At 63.1% G+C, this 16145-nt stretch overlaps 3 protein-coding genes across 6 annotated transcripts; 2 read left to right on the top strand and 1 right to left on the bottom strand.

Annotated features, from left to right (window-relative positions):
- The first annotated feature begins 416 nt into the window (after positions 1–416).
- KRTCAP2 (keratinocyte associated protein 2) lies at positions 417–4382 on the top strand. The gene is made up of 5 exons (XM_063176639.1): positions 417–513; positions 1268–1422; positions 2849–2912; positions 3096–3162; positions 4178–4382. Exons 1-5 carry the CDS (start codon positions 510–512, stop codon positions 4296–4298), a joined length of 411 nt encoding a protein of 136 aa, XP_063032709.1. The 5' UTR covers positions 417–509; the 3' UTR covers positions 4299–4382.
- Positions 4383–4977: 595 nt separating this feature from the next.
- On the top strand, positions 4978–5592 carry DPM3 (dolichyl-phosphate mannosyltransferase subunit 3, regulatory). Its single transcript, XM_063176415.1, has 2 exons — positions 4978–5047; positions 5284–5592. Exon 2 carries the CDS (start codon positions 5290–5292, stop codon positions 5575–5577), a length of 288 nt encoding a protein of 95 aa, XP_063032485.1. The 5' UTR covers positions 4978–5047; positions 5284–5289; the 3' UTR covers positions 5578–5592.
- A 5661-nt stretch (positions 5593–11253) lies between these two features.
- SLC50A1 (solute carrier family 50 member 1) lies at positions 11254–15382 on the bottom strand. Of its 4 annotated transcripts, none has more exons than XM_063176198.1 (6): positions 15268–15373; positions 13248–13325; positions 13031–13154; positions 12798–12956; positions 12606–12729; positions 11254–11673 (listed from the first exon to the last, which is right to left on the bottom strand). In XM_063176198.1, exons 1-6 carry the CDS (start codon positions 15330–15332, stop codon positions 11384–11386), a joined length of 840 nt encoding a protein of 279 aa, XP_063032268.1. In that variant the 5' UTR covers positions 15333–15373; the 3' UTR covers positions 11254–11383. The 4 variants fall into 4 exon arrangements, with proteins under 4 accessions (XP_063032268.1, XP_063032270.1, XP_063032269.1 ...); XM_063176200.1 differs by having other exon boundaries at positions 12610–12729; positions 15268–15372; XM_063176199.1 differs by lacking the exon at positions 12798–12956 and having other exon boundaries at positions 15268–15382.
- Positions 15383–16145: the final 763 nt, after the last annotated feature.

Genomic DNA, 16145 nt, shown 5'->3' with positions numbered 1-16145 from the left:
CGCGGGGGGCGGCGGCGCGCATGCTCGGCGGCGCCCGCCCCGCCGGCACCGGAGGGCGGTGGAGACACCGGAGGGGCGGCACCGGTGTGGGGCGGGGGGGAGCGGCGCGGGGATGCTCTCGCCGCACCCCCGGGCATCCCTCGAGGAGCGACACTCGGGGAGCGGCGCAGGGGACGGGCTACGGGCAGGATGAGCATGGCATCGGTCCCAGCAGTGCTCCAGGGGGTGTTCCCGGGGGTGCTCCCGGTGCCGGTACCGGGGCCGGTGCTCGGTGCGGGGGTCCCGTCCCCGCGCTGTTCCCGTCCCCTCCGCCAGAGGGCGCTCCGGGACGGCGCGGACTTGCAGTGCCACTCCCGGCCGTGAGGGGGCGCGCTAGGAGGGGCGGGGCCTCCCGCGCATGCGCAGTGGCGCGGCCCGGCTGTGCTGCCGTGTCCCCGCTGCGCGCGGGCGGAGTGCGCGTGCGCAGAGCGGCGGTACCGGGAGCGGCACCGGGACGGGCTGGGGGCGCCATGGGTAACGGGGGGGGGGGGCACGGGGGTAACGGGGGGGGCACGGAGACTGGGGGGGTGATGGGAATGCTGGGGGCACGGGGATAACGGGGGTAACGAGGCAAGGGGAAATGGGGACAGGGAGTGGAGGTGTGGCAGGGCAGGAGGGTGTTGGGGGCACGGGTATAATGGGGTTAACGGGAGCGGGGGGTACCGGGGACAGGGAACGGAGGGGTGATGGCATAATAGGATGTTGGGGGCATGGGGATAATGGGGTTAACGGGAGCTGGGGTTAATGGGGCAGGGGGCAATGGGGAGAGGGAATGGAGATGTGATGGCACAGGAGGGTATTGGGGGCACAGGGATAACGGGGTTAACGGGAACGGGGGGTACCGGGGCAGGGGGAAACGGGGAGAGGGGGATGGAGGTGCGATGACACGGGGGTAACGGGGTGGGGGGGTAATGGGGACAGGAGATGGAGGTGTGGCAGGGCAGGGGGATATTGGGGGGCACGGGTATAATGGGGTTAACGGGAACGGGGGGTACCGGGGACAGGGAATGGAGATGTGATGGCACAGGAGGTTATTGGGGGCACGGGGATAACGGGGTTAACGGGAACGGGGGGTACCGGGGACAGGGAATGGAGATGTGATGGCACAGGAGGTTATTGGGGGCACGGGGATAACGGGGTTAACGGGATCTGCGGGGCAGCTGCGCTGAGGGAAGGGGGGCCCCGGTGCCGGTGCCAGTCCCGGTGCTGAGGCGGCCCCGGGGCGCAGCCGTAGGCACGGGCACGTCGCTGGCGCTGTCGTCGCTGCTGTCGCTGCTGCTGTTCGCAGGGATGCAGATGTACAGCCGGCAGCTGGCCTCCACCGAGTGGCTCACCATCCAGGGCGGGCTGCTGGGCTCGGCGCTCTTCGTCTGCTCCCTCACGGCATCCCGGGGACACCGGAGGGGCTGCAGGGGGCGGGGGGCTGGCAACGGGAGCACAGGGGTGGTGGGAGGCAGCCCCCATAGCACCCCCCTACTGCCCTCCCCATTGCACCCCCAAACTGGCCTTGGGGCCCTCCCCATTGCACCCCATCCCATCCACCCATTGCACCCCCAAACTGCACCTGGTGCCCTCCCCATTGCACCCCATGGCCCTCTCTGCACCCCCAAGCTGGGCCTGATACTCTCCCCTCGTTGCACCTCTTTGGCCCCCCATTGCACCCCATAACTGGCACTGGTGCCCTCCCCATTACACCCCCAAACTGGCCCTCACTGCACCCCCAAACTGGGCCCAGTGCCCTCCTCATTACACCCCCAAACTGGGCTTGGTGCCCCCTATTGCACCCCCAAATGGCCTGATGCCCTCCCCATTACACCCCCAAACTGGGCCTGGTTGCACCCCCAAACTGGTGCCTGTGTCCTCCCCATTGCACCCCCTTTAGGCCTCACTGCACCCCCACACTGGCCTTGGTGTTATCTCCCCATTGCACCCCCAAACTGGTCTTGGTCCCCTCCCTACTGCACCCCCAAAGTGGCCTTGATGCCCTCCCCACTGCACCCCTATGGCCCTCACTGCACCCCCAAACTGGTATTGGGACCCTCCCCACTGCACCCCCAAACTGGCCTTGGTCCCCTCCCCATTTCACCCCTTTGGCCCTCACTGCACCCCCACACTGGCCTTGATGCCCTCCCCCCATTGCACCCCCTTTGGCACCCATTGCACCCCCAAACTGGCCCTGGTGCCCTCCCCATTGCACCTCCCCATTGCACCCCCAAACTGGCCTTGATGCCCTCCCCATTACACCCCCTATGGCTCTCACTGCACCCCCAAACTGAGCCTGATGCCCTCCCCCCATTACACCCTTTATGGCCCCCACTGCACCCCCAAACTGGCCTTGATGCTCTCCCCATTACACCCCCTATGGCCCCCACTGCACCCCAACACTGGGCCTGATGCCCTCCCCATTGCACCCCCAAACTGGCCCTGGTGCCCTCCCTATTGCACCTCCCCATTGCACCCCCAGACTGGCCTTGATGCCCTCCCCCCATTACACCTTTTATGGCCCCCACTGCACCCCCAAACTGGCCTTGATGCTCTCCCCACTGCACCCCCAAACTGGGCCTGTTGTCCTCCCCATTTCACCCCTATGGCCCCCACTGCACCCCCAAACTGTCCCTGGTGCCCCATTACACCCTTTGTGGCCCCCATAGCACCCCCAAACTGTCCCTGGTGCCCCATTACACCACCCCATGGCACCCCCAAACTGTCCCTGACACCCTCCAGAGCTCCCTTCCCTGCAGAGGGCCGGCAGGATGGGAAATGGGGGGCAGCAGCAGGATCCCGTTGTTTGCCTTAACTCCACACCCAGGCCTTCAACAACCTGGAGAACCTCATCTTCGGGAAGGGCTTCCAGGCCAAGATATTCCCTGAGAGTGAGTTTTGGGGGTGCCCAGGGGGGACGTGGGGGTGACCAAAGGGCTGGGGGGGCTCCAGCAGTGGCACTGGACGGTCCCAGCCCTGCCCTGGAGCTTCTCCTGGGTCTGGGGGAAATTCTGCTGCTCCCCCATGGCTGGGAGCAGCCCTGCAGCAACCGTGGGTCTCCTGCTTCTCCACAGTCCTCACCTGCCTCCTGCTGGCCCTGTTCGCCTCTGGCCTCATCCACAGGGTCTGTGTGACCACCTGGTACGTCCTGAGGTGTCCCCAGGGGGGTGGGAGGGACCGAGGGGACACAGGGGACACTGGGAGGGGGGCAGGAGGCTGGGCAGGGAGCATCAGAGAGCTGGTGGGGAGGGCAGGAGAGTGGGATGCAAGGGGAAATTGTTGTTTTAGGAAGGGCGAGGGAGTGGGATCCGATGGGATTTGTTGGTTTAAGAAAGGCAGGGGAGTGGGATCCGATGGGATTTGTTGGTTTAAGAAAGGGGAGTGGGATCCAATGGAATTTGTTGGTTTAAGAAAGGCAGGGGAGTGGGATCCGATGGAATTTGTTGGTTTAAGAAAGGCAGGAGAGTGGGATCCAGTGGAATTTGTTGGTTTAGGAGGGGCGGGAGTGGGATCCAAGAGGAAAGTGTTGGTTTAGGAAAGGCAGGAGAATGGGATCCGGGGGGGAAATTGCTGTTTTAGGAAGGGCAGCAGAGTGGGATCCAAGAGAAGCTGTTTGGGAAGGGCAGGAGAGTGGGATCCAAGGGGAAATTGTTGGTTTAGGAAAGGCAGGAGAATGGGAACCAAGGAGAAATTGGTTCAGGAAGGGCAGGAGAGTGGGATCCAGGGGGAAGTTGTTGGTTTGTTGGTTTAGGAAGGGCAAAGAGAGTAGGATCCAATGGAAATTTATGGTTTAGAAAGGGCAGGAGAGAGGGATCCGAGGGGAAATTGGTTCAGGAAGGGCAGGGGGAAATTATTGGTTTATGAAGGGCAGGAGAGTGGGATCCAAGCGAAGGTGTTTGGTTTAAGAAGGGCAGGAGAGTGGGATCCAGGGGGAAATGTTGGTTCAGAAAGGGCAGGGGAGTGGGATCCAGGGGGAAATGTTGGTTTAGAAAGGGCAGGAGAATGGCATCCGAGGGAAAAGTGTTTGGGAAAGGCAGAAGGGTGGGATCCAGGGGGAAATTGTTTAGGAAGGGCAGGGGGATGGGACCCAGGAGAAAGGTGTTGGCACGTTGCTGCCCCCAGCAGCTGAGCAGCCTCTTCCCTTGTGCCCCTGCAGCCTCATCTTCTCCATGGTGGGTCTCTACTACATCAACAAGATCTCCTCCACTCTCTACCAGTCCACAGCGCCCGTCGCTCCTCCTGCCAAGGCTGTTGGCAAGGGGAGGAAGAGAAATTGATGTCCTGCTGCCCCTTCCTGGGGCAGCCCCTTCCCTGTGGCCGATCCAGGACCCCTCCCTGCCCAATAAAGCCATTTCTTTGTAGCTGCTTGTCCCCTGTGCCAGCTGCCAGCCCTGCTGTGTGCCAGCGTGGCTGGATGTGGCCCTGGAGCCTGGGCTAGGTTCTGGGGTGCCCAGGGGTGGCCAAGGGTGGGAGATTTGCTGCTGGCACCTTGTGTGCCCATACCTGCAAGGAGTGGAGCCAGGATTGGAGCAGACTGGAGTGGGCAGGGGGCTGCGGGGGTGCAGCCCCAGCTGTGCTGGCACAGGCTGGTGCCCTTGGCAGGGCATCACAGACCCGTCTGTGCCCTCCGCACGACCCCGGGGGGGGGCACCGGGGCTGGGGAGGGAGGGGGGTGGGAACGGCGCGGTTCCCGCAGCCGTGGGAGGGCGGGCGGGACTCGCTCCCACGCCGGCTCCCTGGCACCCCTCCGGCCGGACGTGCAGGAAACCAGATGCTTCCTGCGGCCGCGGCGGCGGCCCACAAAGCCCGGCGCTTCCTGCGGCACCGGGAGCGGGGCCGGACCGGGGCTCCCGGAGGGTTCCCGGAGGGCTCCCGGTGCTGCCGCGCCCCGCCAGCAGGGGGCGCGCTCTGGAGCCGCCGCGCCGAACTACAACTCCCGGCAGCCTTCGCGTGCGGGGCGCTGCCGTGACGTCATCGCTGCGCCGGGCGGGGAGCGGCACCGGCACCGGGAGCGGGACCGAGCCAGGTGGGGGTGGGGCAGGCCCCGGGTCCCGGTTCGGGTTCTGGGTCTGGTTCTTTGGGGAGGGCTCGGTCCGGCGCGTGGAGGCCCAAGGGGAATTGGGGCCGCGCTCCGGTCAGGAGGCCCCGGGTGAGACTGGGCCCGGTGCGGGGCGCTCCGTCTCTCCCGGTTCTTCTTCTCTGCCGCTCTCCCGTTTTCTCCCCTGTTCCTCTCACGCCTCTCCCACTCTCCTCTCCCCTCAGGCCGCCATGACCAAGCTGGCGCAGTGGCTCTGCGGACTGGCCCTGCTGGGCTCGGCCTGGGCCGCGCTGGCTCTGGCCCCGCCGGGGCTGCAGCCGCCGGGCTCGCTCCGCCAGGCGCTGCTGCCGCTGCCCGTCTACCTGCTCGTGGCCTTCGGCTGCTACTCGCTGGCCACCGTGGGCTACCGCCTGGCCACCTTCAATGACTGCGAGGAGGCGGCGGCCGAGCTGCAGGAGCACATCAGGGCGGCCAGGGCGGACCTGCGGCGGCGGGGGCTGCGCCTGGGAGCCGAATAAAGGCCCGGGACGGTGCTGGCTGTGCTGTGTGACACCGGGACAGTGCTGTGTGTGACCCCGGACGGTGCTGGCTGTGCTGTGTGTGACCGGGGACGGTGCTGTGTGTGACCCCGGACGGTGCTGGCTGTGCTGTGTGACACCGGGACGGTGCTGTGTGTGACCCCGGACGGTGCTGGCTGTGCTGTGTGTGACCGGGGACGGTGCTGGCTGTGCTGTGTGTGACCGGGGACGGTGCTGTGTGTAACACCGGGACGGTGCTGGCCGTGCTGTGTGACCGGGGACGGTGCTGTGTGTAACACCGGGACGGTGCTGGCTGTGCTGTGTGTGACCGGGGACGGTGCTGGCCGTGCTGTGTGACCGGGGACGGTGCTGTGTGTAACACCGGGATGGTGCTGGCCGTGCTGTGTGACCGGGAACAGTGCTGTGTGTGACCCCGGACGGTGCTGGCTGTGCTGTGTGACACCGGGACAGTGCTGTGTGTGACCCCGGACGGTGCTGGCTGTGCTTTGTGTGACACCGGGACAGTGCTGTGTGTGACCGGGGACAGTGCTGGCTGTGCTGTGTGTGACCCAGGACAGTGCTGTGTGTGACCGGGGACAGTGCTGGCTGTGCTGTGTGTGACCGGGAACAGTGCTGTGTGTGACACTGGGACGGTGCTGGCTGTGCTGTGTGACACCGGGGACAGTGCTGTGTGTGACCAGAATGGTGCTGTGTGTGACCCCAGGATGGTGCTGGCCATGTTGTGTGTGACCTGGGACAGTGCTGGCCGTGCTCTGCGTGACACTGGGATGGTGCTGTGTGTGACACTGGGATGGTGCTGTGTGTGACACTGGGATGGTGCTCTGCGTGACACTGGGATGGTGTTGTGTGTGACACTGGGACAGTGTTGTGTGTGACACTGGGATGGTGCTGTGTGTGACACTGGGACAGTGTTGTGTGTGACACCAGGACAGTGCTGGTCATGCTGGGTGTGACCTGGGACATGGCACTGAGAGCCTTGGAGGCTGCTGGAAGGCCCCCAGAGGGATGATTTGGGTTCTCCCAGGGAATCACTCAGCTCTCGGCGTGTGCAGGGAGGGTTTGGAGCTTCTGTGAAGGGCAGGGTCTCCATGGGGGTCCACTGAGAGCTTTGGGTGCTCCTGGAAGCCACCCAGAGGAGTCACTGGGTTCTCTTGCGGGGATTGCTCGGCTCTTGGGGTGTGCAGGGAGGGATTGGGGGTTCTGAGAAGGGCATGGTCTCCATGTGGATGGCTGCTGCTGGAAGGCACCCAGAGGGATGATTATTTTGGTTCTCCTGGGGGAGTCGCTTGGATCTTGGGGTGTGCAGGAAGGTTTTGGGGGTTCTGTGAAGGGCAGGGTCTCCATGGGGGTCCACTGAAAGCCTAGGGGGCTGCTGGAAGACACCTGGAGGAGTCACTTGGTTCTCCAGGGGGAATCACTCAGCTCTCACCAGTGGGGGTTTGGGGGTTCTGTGAAGGGAAGGGGTCTCCATGAGGGTCCACTGAGAGCCTTGGGTGCTTCTGGAAGCCACCCAGAGGAGTCACTTGGCTCTGCCAGGGGGAATCACTCAAATCTCGAGGTGTGCAGGGAGGGTTTGGGGGTTCTGTGAAGGGCACGGTCTCCATGCACGTCCCCACTGTCCCTCGCTGAGCTCTCTGGACTTTGGCTCTGAAGTGGGATCCAGACACATCCCCGGCTCAGATGTGCTTCACCCCTGCAGGTGGGAGCTGGAGGAGCCTCGTGCTGTCCCCTGGCTGAGTTCCCAGCAAGGAGGAGAGGGACTGGTAGGGTGGGGTGAGCCTTTAGATTGTCCCCCAAGAGCTCCCCTAACTCCCCTGCCCATCCACAGCCCCACACTGAGCATCACTGGGGAGAGGGAGGGTGGGGGGCTCTGTCTGGGGACCCCCATTGCTGCTCTCTGACCCCGTGTGCGTGAACCTGCTGCCCTGGCAGCCCCCAGCTCCTCCAGCCCAAGGACTCTGGGATTTTAATTAGCAGCTGTGAATGCTCTGCCAGAAAGGAGCAGTTGGGAGGACTCGGGTTAATTAGCAGGAGCAGCTAATTAGCCGTTTCCTGAGCAGCAGAGGCTGGTGGGAGCAGAGTGGGGAGCTCTGAGCCCTCGCTGGCACACGGCTGGTTTGGTTGGAGGGGTGGCATTGCCCTGGATTTGGCCACGTGGAGCCTTGGTGGGGTCAGGACCACAGCAGCGCTCTGGGGGGGCTACTGACAGCCTTGTGTGGGCTACTCAGGGTCACCAGGGGCTGCTCACAGCCAGCCAAGGGCCCCTCATGATCGTTCAAAGGGGCTGCATCTGTCCAGTGGCTACTTGTGGTCACACAGGGGCTACTTGTGACTCTGTGCAGGCTGCTCGTGGCAATCCAGCTCCACGCTGGGGCTACTTGTGGTCATCAGGGGCTACTGACAGCCAAGCAGGAGGATCCTTGTGGCCATCCAAGGGTTACTTACAGGCATCAGGGGCTACTGACAGCCATCCTGGGGCTCCTTGTGCCCATCCTGGGACTACTTGTGGCCATCAGGGGCTACTGACAGCCAGCCAGGAGCTCTTTGTGGCCATCCTGGAGCTACTTACAGCCATCAGGGCTACTGACAGCCAGCCAGGAGCTCCTTGTGGCCATCCTTGGGCTCTTTGTGGCCATCCTGGAGCTACTTACAGCCATCAGGGCTACTGACAGACTACTCAGGACCGTCAGGGGCTCCTTGTGGCCATCCTGGGGCTCCTTGTGGCCATCCAGGGCTACTTACAGCCATCAGGGCTACTGACAGACTACTCAGGACTGTCAGGGGCTCCTTGTGGCCATCCAGGAGCTACACGTGGCCATCAGGGGCTACTGACAGCCAAGCAGGAGGATCCTTGTGGCCATCCAAGGGCTACTTACAGCCATCAGGGGCTACTGACAGCCAGCCAGGGGCTCCTTGTGGCCATCCAAGGGCTACTTGTGGCCATCAGGGGCTACTGACAGCCAGCCAGGAGGATCCTTGTGGCCATCCAAGGGCTACTTACAGGCATCAGGGGCTACTGACAGCCATCCTGGGGCTCCTTGTGCCCATCCTGGGGCTACACATGGCCATCAGGGGCTACTGACAGCCAGCCAGGAGCTGCTTGTGGTCATCCTTGGGCTCTTTGTGGCCATCCTGGAGCTACTTACAGCCATCAGGGCTACTGACAGACTACTCAGGACCGTCAGGGGCTCCTTGTGGCCATCCTGGGGCTCCTGATGGCCATCCAGGGCTACTTACAGCCATCAGGGGCTACTCACAGCCAGCTAGGGGGCTCCTTATGGCCATCAGGAGCTACTGACAGCCAGCCAGGGGCTACTTGTGGCCATCCAAGGGTTACTTACAGCCATGCTGGGGCTACTGACAGCCAGCCAGGGGCTCCTTGTGGCCTTCCAGGGACTACTTGTGGCCATCAGAGGCTGCTGACAGCAGGCCAGGGGGATCTTTTTGGCCATCCAGGGGCTACTTACAGCCATCAGGGGCTACTCACAGCCAGCTAGGGAGCTCCTTATGGCCATCAGGAGCTACTGACAGCCAGCCAGGAGCTCCTTGTGGCCATCCTGGGACTACTTGTGGCCATCAGGGGCTACTGACAGCCAGCCAGGAGCTCCTTGTGGCCATCCTTGGGCTCTTTGTGGCCATCCTGGAGCTACTTACAGCCATCAGGGCTACTGACAGACTACTCAGGACCGTCAGGGGCTCCTTGTGGCCATCCTGGGACTACTTGTGGCCATCAGGGGCTACTCACAGCCAGCTAGGGAGCTCCTTATGGCCATCAGGAGCTGCTGACAGCCAGCCAGGGGCTCCTTGTGGCCATCCAGGAGCTACACGTGGCCATCAGGGGCTACTCAGGACTGTCAGGGGCTCCTCGTGGTCGTCCAGGTGCTGCTCACAGCCATCTCTGAGCTACCCGTGACCCTGTGCAGGCTACTCACGGCAATCCAGAGCCTCTACTCATGGCCTTCAAGGAGCTACTTATGGTCATGCAGGGGCTGCTCAGGGCGATCCAGAGCCTCTAGTCATGGCCACGAGGAGCTCCTCCCAGCCCGTGTGGCAGCAGCTCCTCCCTGGCACCAGGGGCCACGTCAGAGCCGCTCCCGGCACGGGGCAGCCGGAGCGACCGGTTGGCAGCCAAGGTGTGGCACTGGAGAAAGCTGCCCTTTCCCCAGGCTGTGGGGGCCAAGCTGGGAGCCCTTTGGCGAGTTTGGGGCTTCTTCCCTGCTGGGCCAAGTCCCCAGAGCAGGTATGGGGAAGCCCTGGTTGCACAGGGCAAGACAGAGCACGCCAGGAGCTCGTCCTCCTTCCCTTGGCACCGTGCTCAGCTCTGTCCCTTCGTATGGATTTTTGCAGGCTGTGTGTGAGGTGTGCACAAGCAGCAGAAGCACAGCACAGCTCCTGTCAGCGTCCTTCATCCTAAGGCTGGAGTGTGGGATGAGGCTCCTCAGTCCTGGGGTGGTCCTGCATGGGGTGGGGGTCTCTTTGTGCTCTGTGGTTTGGCCCCTCCACTGAAGCACCAGCCCGCTATCTTCATTCCAGATCTCTGTTAATTGGTTAATTGACAGATCATCGATGCTTGATCCAGGCCTGCTCGATCCACGGGGGTTTAGCAAGGATTCCCATCGATTCCTGTTGCTCTCTGTGACCAGAGAGCTGCTGCCACAGTTTCCTGGTTCCTGCCATGGTGGCTGCTCGTCACTTCCACAGACTTTGACCCCCACACTGTGATGGAAGGCTCCTGTAGCTCAGGAGCACAGAGGAGGCCCCGGCAGCTCTGGCTTTCCTGGGGTCCCCTCGTGGGGGAATGTGGGATGAGGCTCCTCAGTCCTGGAGGGTCCTGCATGGGGTGGGGGTCTCTTTGTGATCTGTGATTTGGCCCCTCCACTGAAACACCAGCCTGATATCTTCATTCCAGATCTCTGTTAATTGGTTAATTGACAGAGCATCGATGCTTGATCCAGGCCAGCTCGATCCACGGGGGTTTAGCAAGGATTCCCATCGATTGCCAGGTCCTGCCATGGTGGCTGCTTGTCAATTCCAGAGATTTTTACCCCCACACTGTGCTGGGTGGCTCCCTCAGGGGGCTCAGAGCAGCACTGGCTTTCCTGGGGTCCCCTCTTGGAGGGAATGTGGGATGAGCTCCTCGGTCCTGGGGGGTCCTGCATGGGGTGGGGGTCTCCTTCTGCAAGGCTCCAGTGTCTGCTGTGTGATTTGGCCCCTCCACTGAAGCACCAGCCCGATATCTTCATTCCAGATCTCTGTTAATTGGTTAATTGACAGAGCATCGATGCCTGATCCAGGCCAGCTCAATCCACAGGGGTTTAGCAAGGATTCTCATCAATTCCTGTTGCTCTCTGTGACCAGAGAGCTGCTGCCACAGTTTCCTGGTTGCTATTTGTCCCTTCCACAGACTTTCACCCCCACACTGTGATGGGTGGCTCCCTCAGGGTGCTCAGAGCAGCATCCCTGGGGTCCCCTTATGGCCCCAACACGAGGGCTGATGCCTACTGAGGGTTTGCCAGAGCCCAGGGTGTGTCAGAATGAGCCCCCCATCCTCCAAAAGCAGCCCCTGTATGGCCATCAGCAGCCCCCCTGCTTGGAGCTCCCAAAGCAGCTGTAGGGCCAAGAGCTGCACCATCCTCTGCAGCAGGTACAAGCAGGCACTGGGAAGTCTCTGATTTATTAAAAGGCACTTGAATCCGTACAAAAGTGACACTTGGACCCCTGGAAGCCACTCAAAAGCCCTGCCCCTCAAAATCCTGCTGCCAGGCAGGGCCATAGGCGTGGAAAACTATCCTCCCACCCTGAGCTTTGAGGGGCTTGTGGCACCCCAAAGGTTTCTCTGAGAGCTCCAGGGCCTTTGCTGAAGGATGCAGGGCTGGAGGCAGGACGTCCTTGCTGGTGTCCCACTAGGAGTGGCCAAGGGGACAGCGCTGGGGCCAGCCCAGGGCAGAGTTGGGGTGCTCCTGAGGGCACCTCTCAGGCAGGCAGGGGGCTGTAGGGCTTCTCCTGCTCTGGTCGGTACCGCCGGAAGAGCCAGAACCGCACGAGGCTGGTGACGATCCCTGGCACGTTGGGGACCTGCAGGAGGACATGGAGGGGGACAGTGGGTGTACCCCTCCCCTCTGTGGTGCTGGGGGAGGTTTATTGGCCCCATCCCAGCTAATTAATTGAAATCAATGGATATCATGCTTGGCTGGGTGACACGGGCAGTGCTGAATGGGGCCAGTGCCAAGCCAAGTGCTCAGCTGAGCCATGAGAGGGGAATGGGGTGGGGTGGGATGGGGTAGGGGGGAATGGGGATGGGATGGGAAGGGGTGGGAAGGGGTGGGATGGGAATGGGGTGGTAATGGGGATGGGATGGGATCCATGGGATGGGATGGGATCCATGGGATGGGATCCATGTGGTGGGATGGGATGGGATGGGATGGGATCCATGGGGTGGGATGGGATGGGATCCATGGGGTGGGATGGGATGGGATGGGATGGGATGGGATCCATGGGGTGGGATGGGATGGGATGGGATCCATGGGATGGGATGGGGTGGGATCCATGGGGTGGGATCCATGGGATGGGATGGCAGTGGGGGTGGGGATGGGGAAGGATAGGATAGGCTGGGATGGGATGGAGTGGAATGGGATGGCAGTAGGATGGGGATGGGAAAGGGATGGCAATGGGGTGGGGATGGGGAAGAACAGGTTAGACTGGGATAGGATAGGATGGGATGGGATGGGATGGGATGGGATGGGATGGGATGGGATGGGATGGGATGGGATGGGATGGGGATGAAGGTGGAGAAGGATAGGATAGGATAGAGTGGGGTGAGATGGTGCAGGAGAGGGACAGGACAAAATGAGATGGGATGGAAAAGAGTGGAATGAAGCAGATGAAGCAGGCCAGGGTGGGATAGGATGGGGATGGCACTGTGTGGGATGCAGTGGAGTAGGATGGTTTGGGATACAATGAGATGGGACAGGATGGCATGGCACCCCTCAGCATCCCACCAGCCCAACCCACTGTGATGTAGGGATCGTGGAGCTGCAGGCCATAGAGTGTCCAGCTGCTGGAGGCCACGAGCGTGGTGACGGTCAGGGGGAAGGACAGGCACCGCGTCGACTTGCTCCGGATAACCTTGGCCTGCAGGAGCAGCAAACGTCAGGCAGGGCCCGGGCTGGCAAGCCCCAGCTCTGCCAAGCCCCACACACCAGGTCAGCCAGCGGTGAGAGGTACATGCTGATGGTGAAGACGCTGCAGAAGAGCCCCAGGTGTGCCAGGCGTGTCCCTGCGTCAACCAGGATGGTGAAGTAGCCCCAGCCGGTCACCACCACAGCCAGGAGCAGCAGGACCTGAAGCAGCACGGGGCGCTGGGAAGGGACAGCAGGGGGATGTCAGGGTGAGGGTCCCTCATCCTCCCCATCACCCCAGGCCCCTGTCCCACCTTGGCAGGGCTGTAGTAGAGATACACCAGGATGTAGAGGGTCTGCAGAGCTGCCCCGATGGCGTTGACGGTGATCACTGTGCCGTCCCCCTTCAGGCAGCCATAGCCCAGCCAGCTCAGGTTGCTGCAGGGATGGGGCACAGGCACTGAGGGATCCCCCCCTGCCCCTCAAATCCGTATGACCCCCCCCCCTCCCCAGGACCCAACCCTGCTGTACTTGGCATCGGTGGTGAGGAAGGGCAGGAACTGGATGTTCTCCACACTTTTGGTCGCCAACATCTGGCGCAGGTCAGACCTGGGGAGGGCGGAGGGCAGCGTCCTCCTGGGTGCCCGGCAGTGCTGGGGTGGGGGGGGTTCCAGTCTCTGCAGCCAGCAGGCACTGCACCCCCCCCACTTCTCCCTCTGCACCCCCAAAACTCAGCACCACCCCCAATCCCTCTGCACCAGCCATCCGTGGCCCACTGCACCCCCAAACTGGGCCTGATGCCCTCCCCACTGCACCCCTATGGCCCCCATTGCACCCCAAACCCAGTCCTGCGGTCCTCATTGCACCTTCATCCCCCATGGGCCCTCTGCACCCCCAATGCCCCCCCTGCACCCCAAAACCAGCCCTGGGGTCTTCTGATTGTACCTCATCACCCATGGGTCCCACTGCACACACAAATCCCCCTCCCCAAAGCCTCCACTGCACCCCTAAACTCGCCTTGGGGTCCTCATTGCACCTTCATCCTCCACGGGCCCTCTGCACCCCCAAGGCCTCCCCTGCACCCCAAAATCAGCCCTGGGGTCCTCATTGCACCCTCATCCCCAATGGCCCCACTGCACCCACAAATCCCCCTCCCCAAAGCCTCCACTGCACCCCTAAACTGGCCTTGGGGTCCTCATTGCACCTTCATCCTCCACGGGCCCTCTGCACCCCCAAGGCCTCCCCTGCACCCCAAAACCAGTCCTGGTGTCCTCATTGCACCCTCATCCCCAATGGCCCCACTGCACCCACAAATCTCCCTCCCCAAGGCCCACACTGCACCCCAAAACCAGCCCTGGGGTCCTCACTGCACCCTCATCCCCAATGGCCCCACTGCACCCCAAAACCAGCCCTGCTGTCCTCACTGCACCCTCATCCCCCATGGGCCTCTCTGCACCCACAAATCCCCCTCCCCAAGGCCCACACTGCACCCCAAAACCAGCCCTGGGGTCCTCACTGCACCCTCATCCCCCATGGGCCTCTCTGCACCCCCAATGCCCCCCCTGCACCCCAAAACCAGCCCTGGGGTCTTCTGATCGTACCTCATCACCCATGGGTCCCACTGCACCCACAAATCCCCCTCCCCAAAGCCTCCACTGCACCCCTAAACTGGCCTTGGGGTCCTCATTGCACCTTCATCCTCCATGGGCCCTCTGCACCCCCAAGGCCCCCCCTGCACCCCAAAACCAGTCCTGGTGTCCTCATTGCACCCTCATCCCCAATGGCCCCACTGCACCCACAAATCCTCCTCCCCAAAGCCTCCACTGCACCCCTAAACTGGCCTTGGGGTCCTCATTGCACCCTCATCCCCAATAGCCCCACTGTACCCCAAAACCAGTCCTGCTGTCCTCATTGCACCCTCATCCCCCATGGGCCTCTCTGCACCCACAAATCCCCCTCCCCAAGGCCCACACTGCACCCCAAAACCAGCCCTGGGGTCCTCATTGCACCCTCATCCCCAAGGCCCACACTGCACCCCAAAACCAGCCCTGGTGTCCTCACTGCACCTTCATCCCCCATGGGCCCTCTGCACCCCCAAGGCCTCCCCTGCACCCCAAAACCAGTCCTGGTGTCCTCATTGCACCCTCATCCCCCATGGGCCTCTCTGCACCCACAAATCCCCCTCCCCAAGGCCCACACTGCACCCCAAAATCAGCCCTGGGGTCCTCATCGCACCCTCATCCCCAATGGCCCCACTGCACCCCAAAACCAGCCCTGCTGTCCTCACTGCACCCTCATCCCCCATGGGCCTCTCTGCACCCACAAATCCCCCTCCCCAAGGCCCACACTGCACCCCAAAACCAGCCCTGGGGTCCTCATTGCACCTTCATCCTCCATGGGCCCTCTGCACCCCCAATGCCCCCCCCCTGCACCCCAAAACCAGCCTGGGCCCCCCCCCCCTGCACCCCCGGCCCTCAGCGAGCCCCGAGCCGGCCCCGGTGCGTTCCCCACCGCCCCCGCCCGCCCGAGGCCGCCGCCGCCGATCGCTCACAGGCCGGTGGCGAACATGGCGAGCGTGGCGGCCAGGCACAGGCCGGCGAGCACCGACAGCACCATGCCGGAGCCCGGGGAGCGCGGAGCGGGGCCGGTGCTGCCCGGAGCGGCGCCGGTGCTGCCCGCGGCCGAGCGGAGCGGGGCGGAGCAGGACGCACTACCGGGGAGGGGCGGCGGGGATCCGGCTGCGAGCGGGGGGAGCAGCGGCGGCTGCACCGGCGTGACCGCCCCGCGGGCACCGTGAGGGCACCCGTGAGGGCACCCGTGAGGGCACCGGGGCTGGTATGGAGGGCGAGGAGCACCCCCACGGTGTCGTGCGTTCAGGTTTGGGGTCCCTGGGCATCCCCCAGGGTGAACGCCGCGGTGCAGATTGCAGAGCCCGGGGGTGTCACAGCCCTGTGAGGCCAGCTGCGCACCCCCGCCTCCTGCAGGAGTCACAAATCCCCGTGACAGCGATTCCCCAGGATCCTGCATCCCTGGGATCCACAATTCCCCAGGATCCACATTTCCCTGTGACCCCACTGTCCCACGGTGCCCCTTCACATCCTGGGGGTCACTCGTCCCTGTGACAATTCCCCTGGATCCTGCATCCCTGGGATCCACACTTCCCTGTGACCCCACACATCCTGGGGTGGTCACACATCCCTGTGACAATTCCCCTGGATCCTGCATCCCTGGGATCCACACTTCCCTGTGACCCCACACATCCTGGGGGTCACACATCCCTGTGACAATTCCCCAGGATCCTGCATCCCTGGGATCCACAATTCCCGAGGATCCACATTTCCCTGTGACCCCACTGTCCCAGGGTTCCCCTCAACACATCCTGGGGGTCACTCATCCCTGTGTCCCCTCTCCATCTCTAGGGTCCCCCAC

The sequence above is a fragment of the Melospiza melodia genome, chromosome 25, assembly GCF_035770615.1.
Source record: "Melospiza melodia melodia isolate bMelMel2 chromosome 25, bMelMel2.pri, whole genome shotgun sequence".
Classification (NCBI taxonomy): domain Eukaryota; kingdom Metazoa; phylum Chordata; class Aves; order Passeriformes; family Passerellidae; genus Melospiza; species Melospiza melodia.
This window is presented reverse-complemented; position numbering and strand designations above follow the sequence as displayed.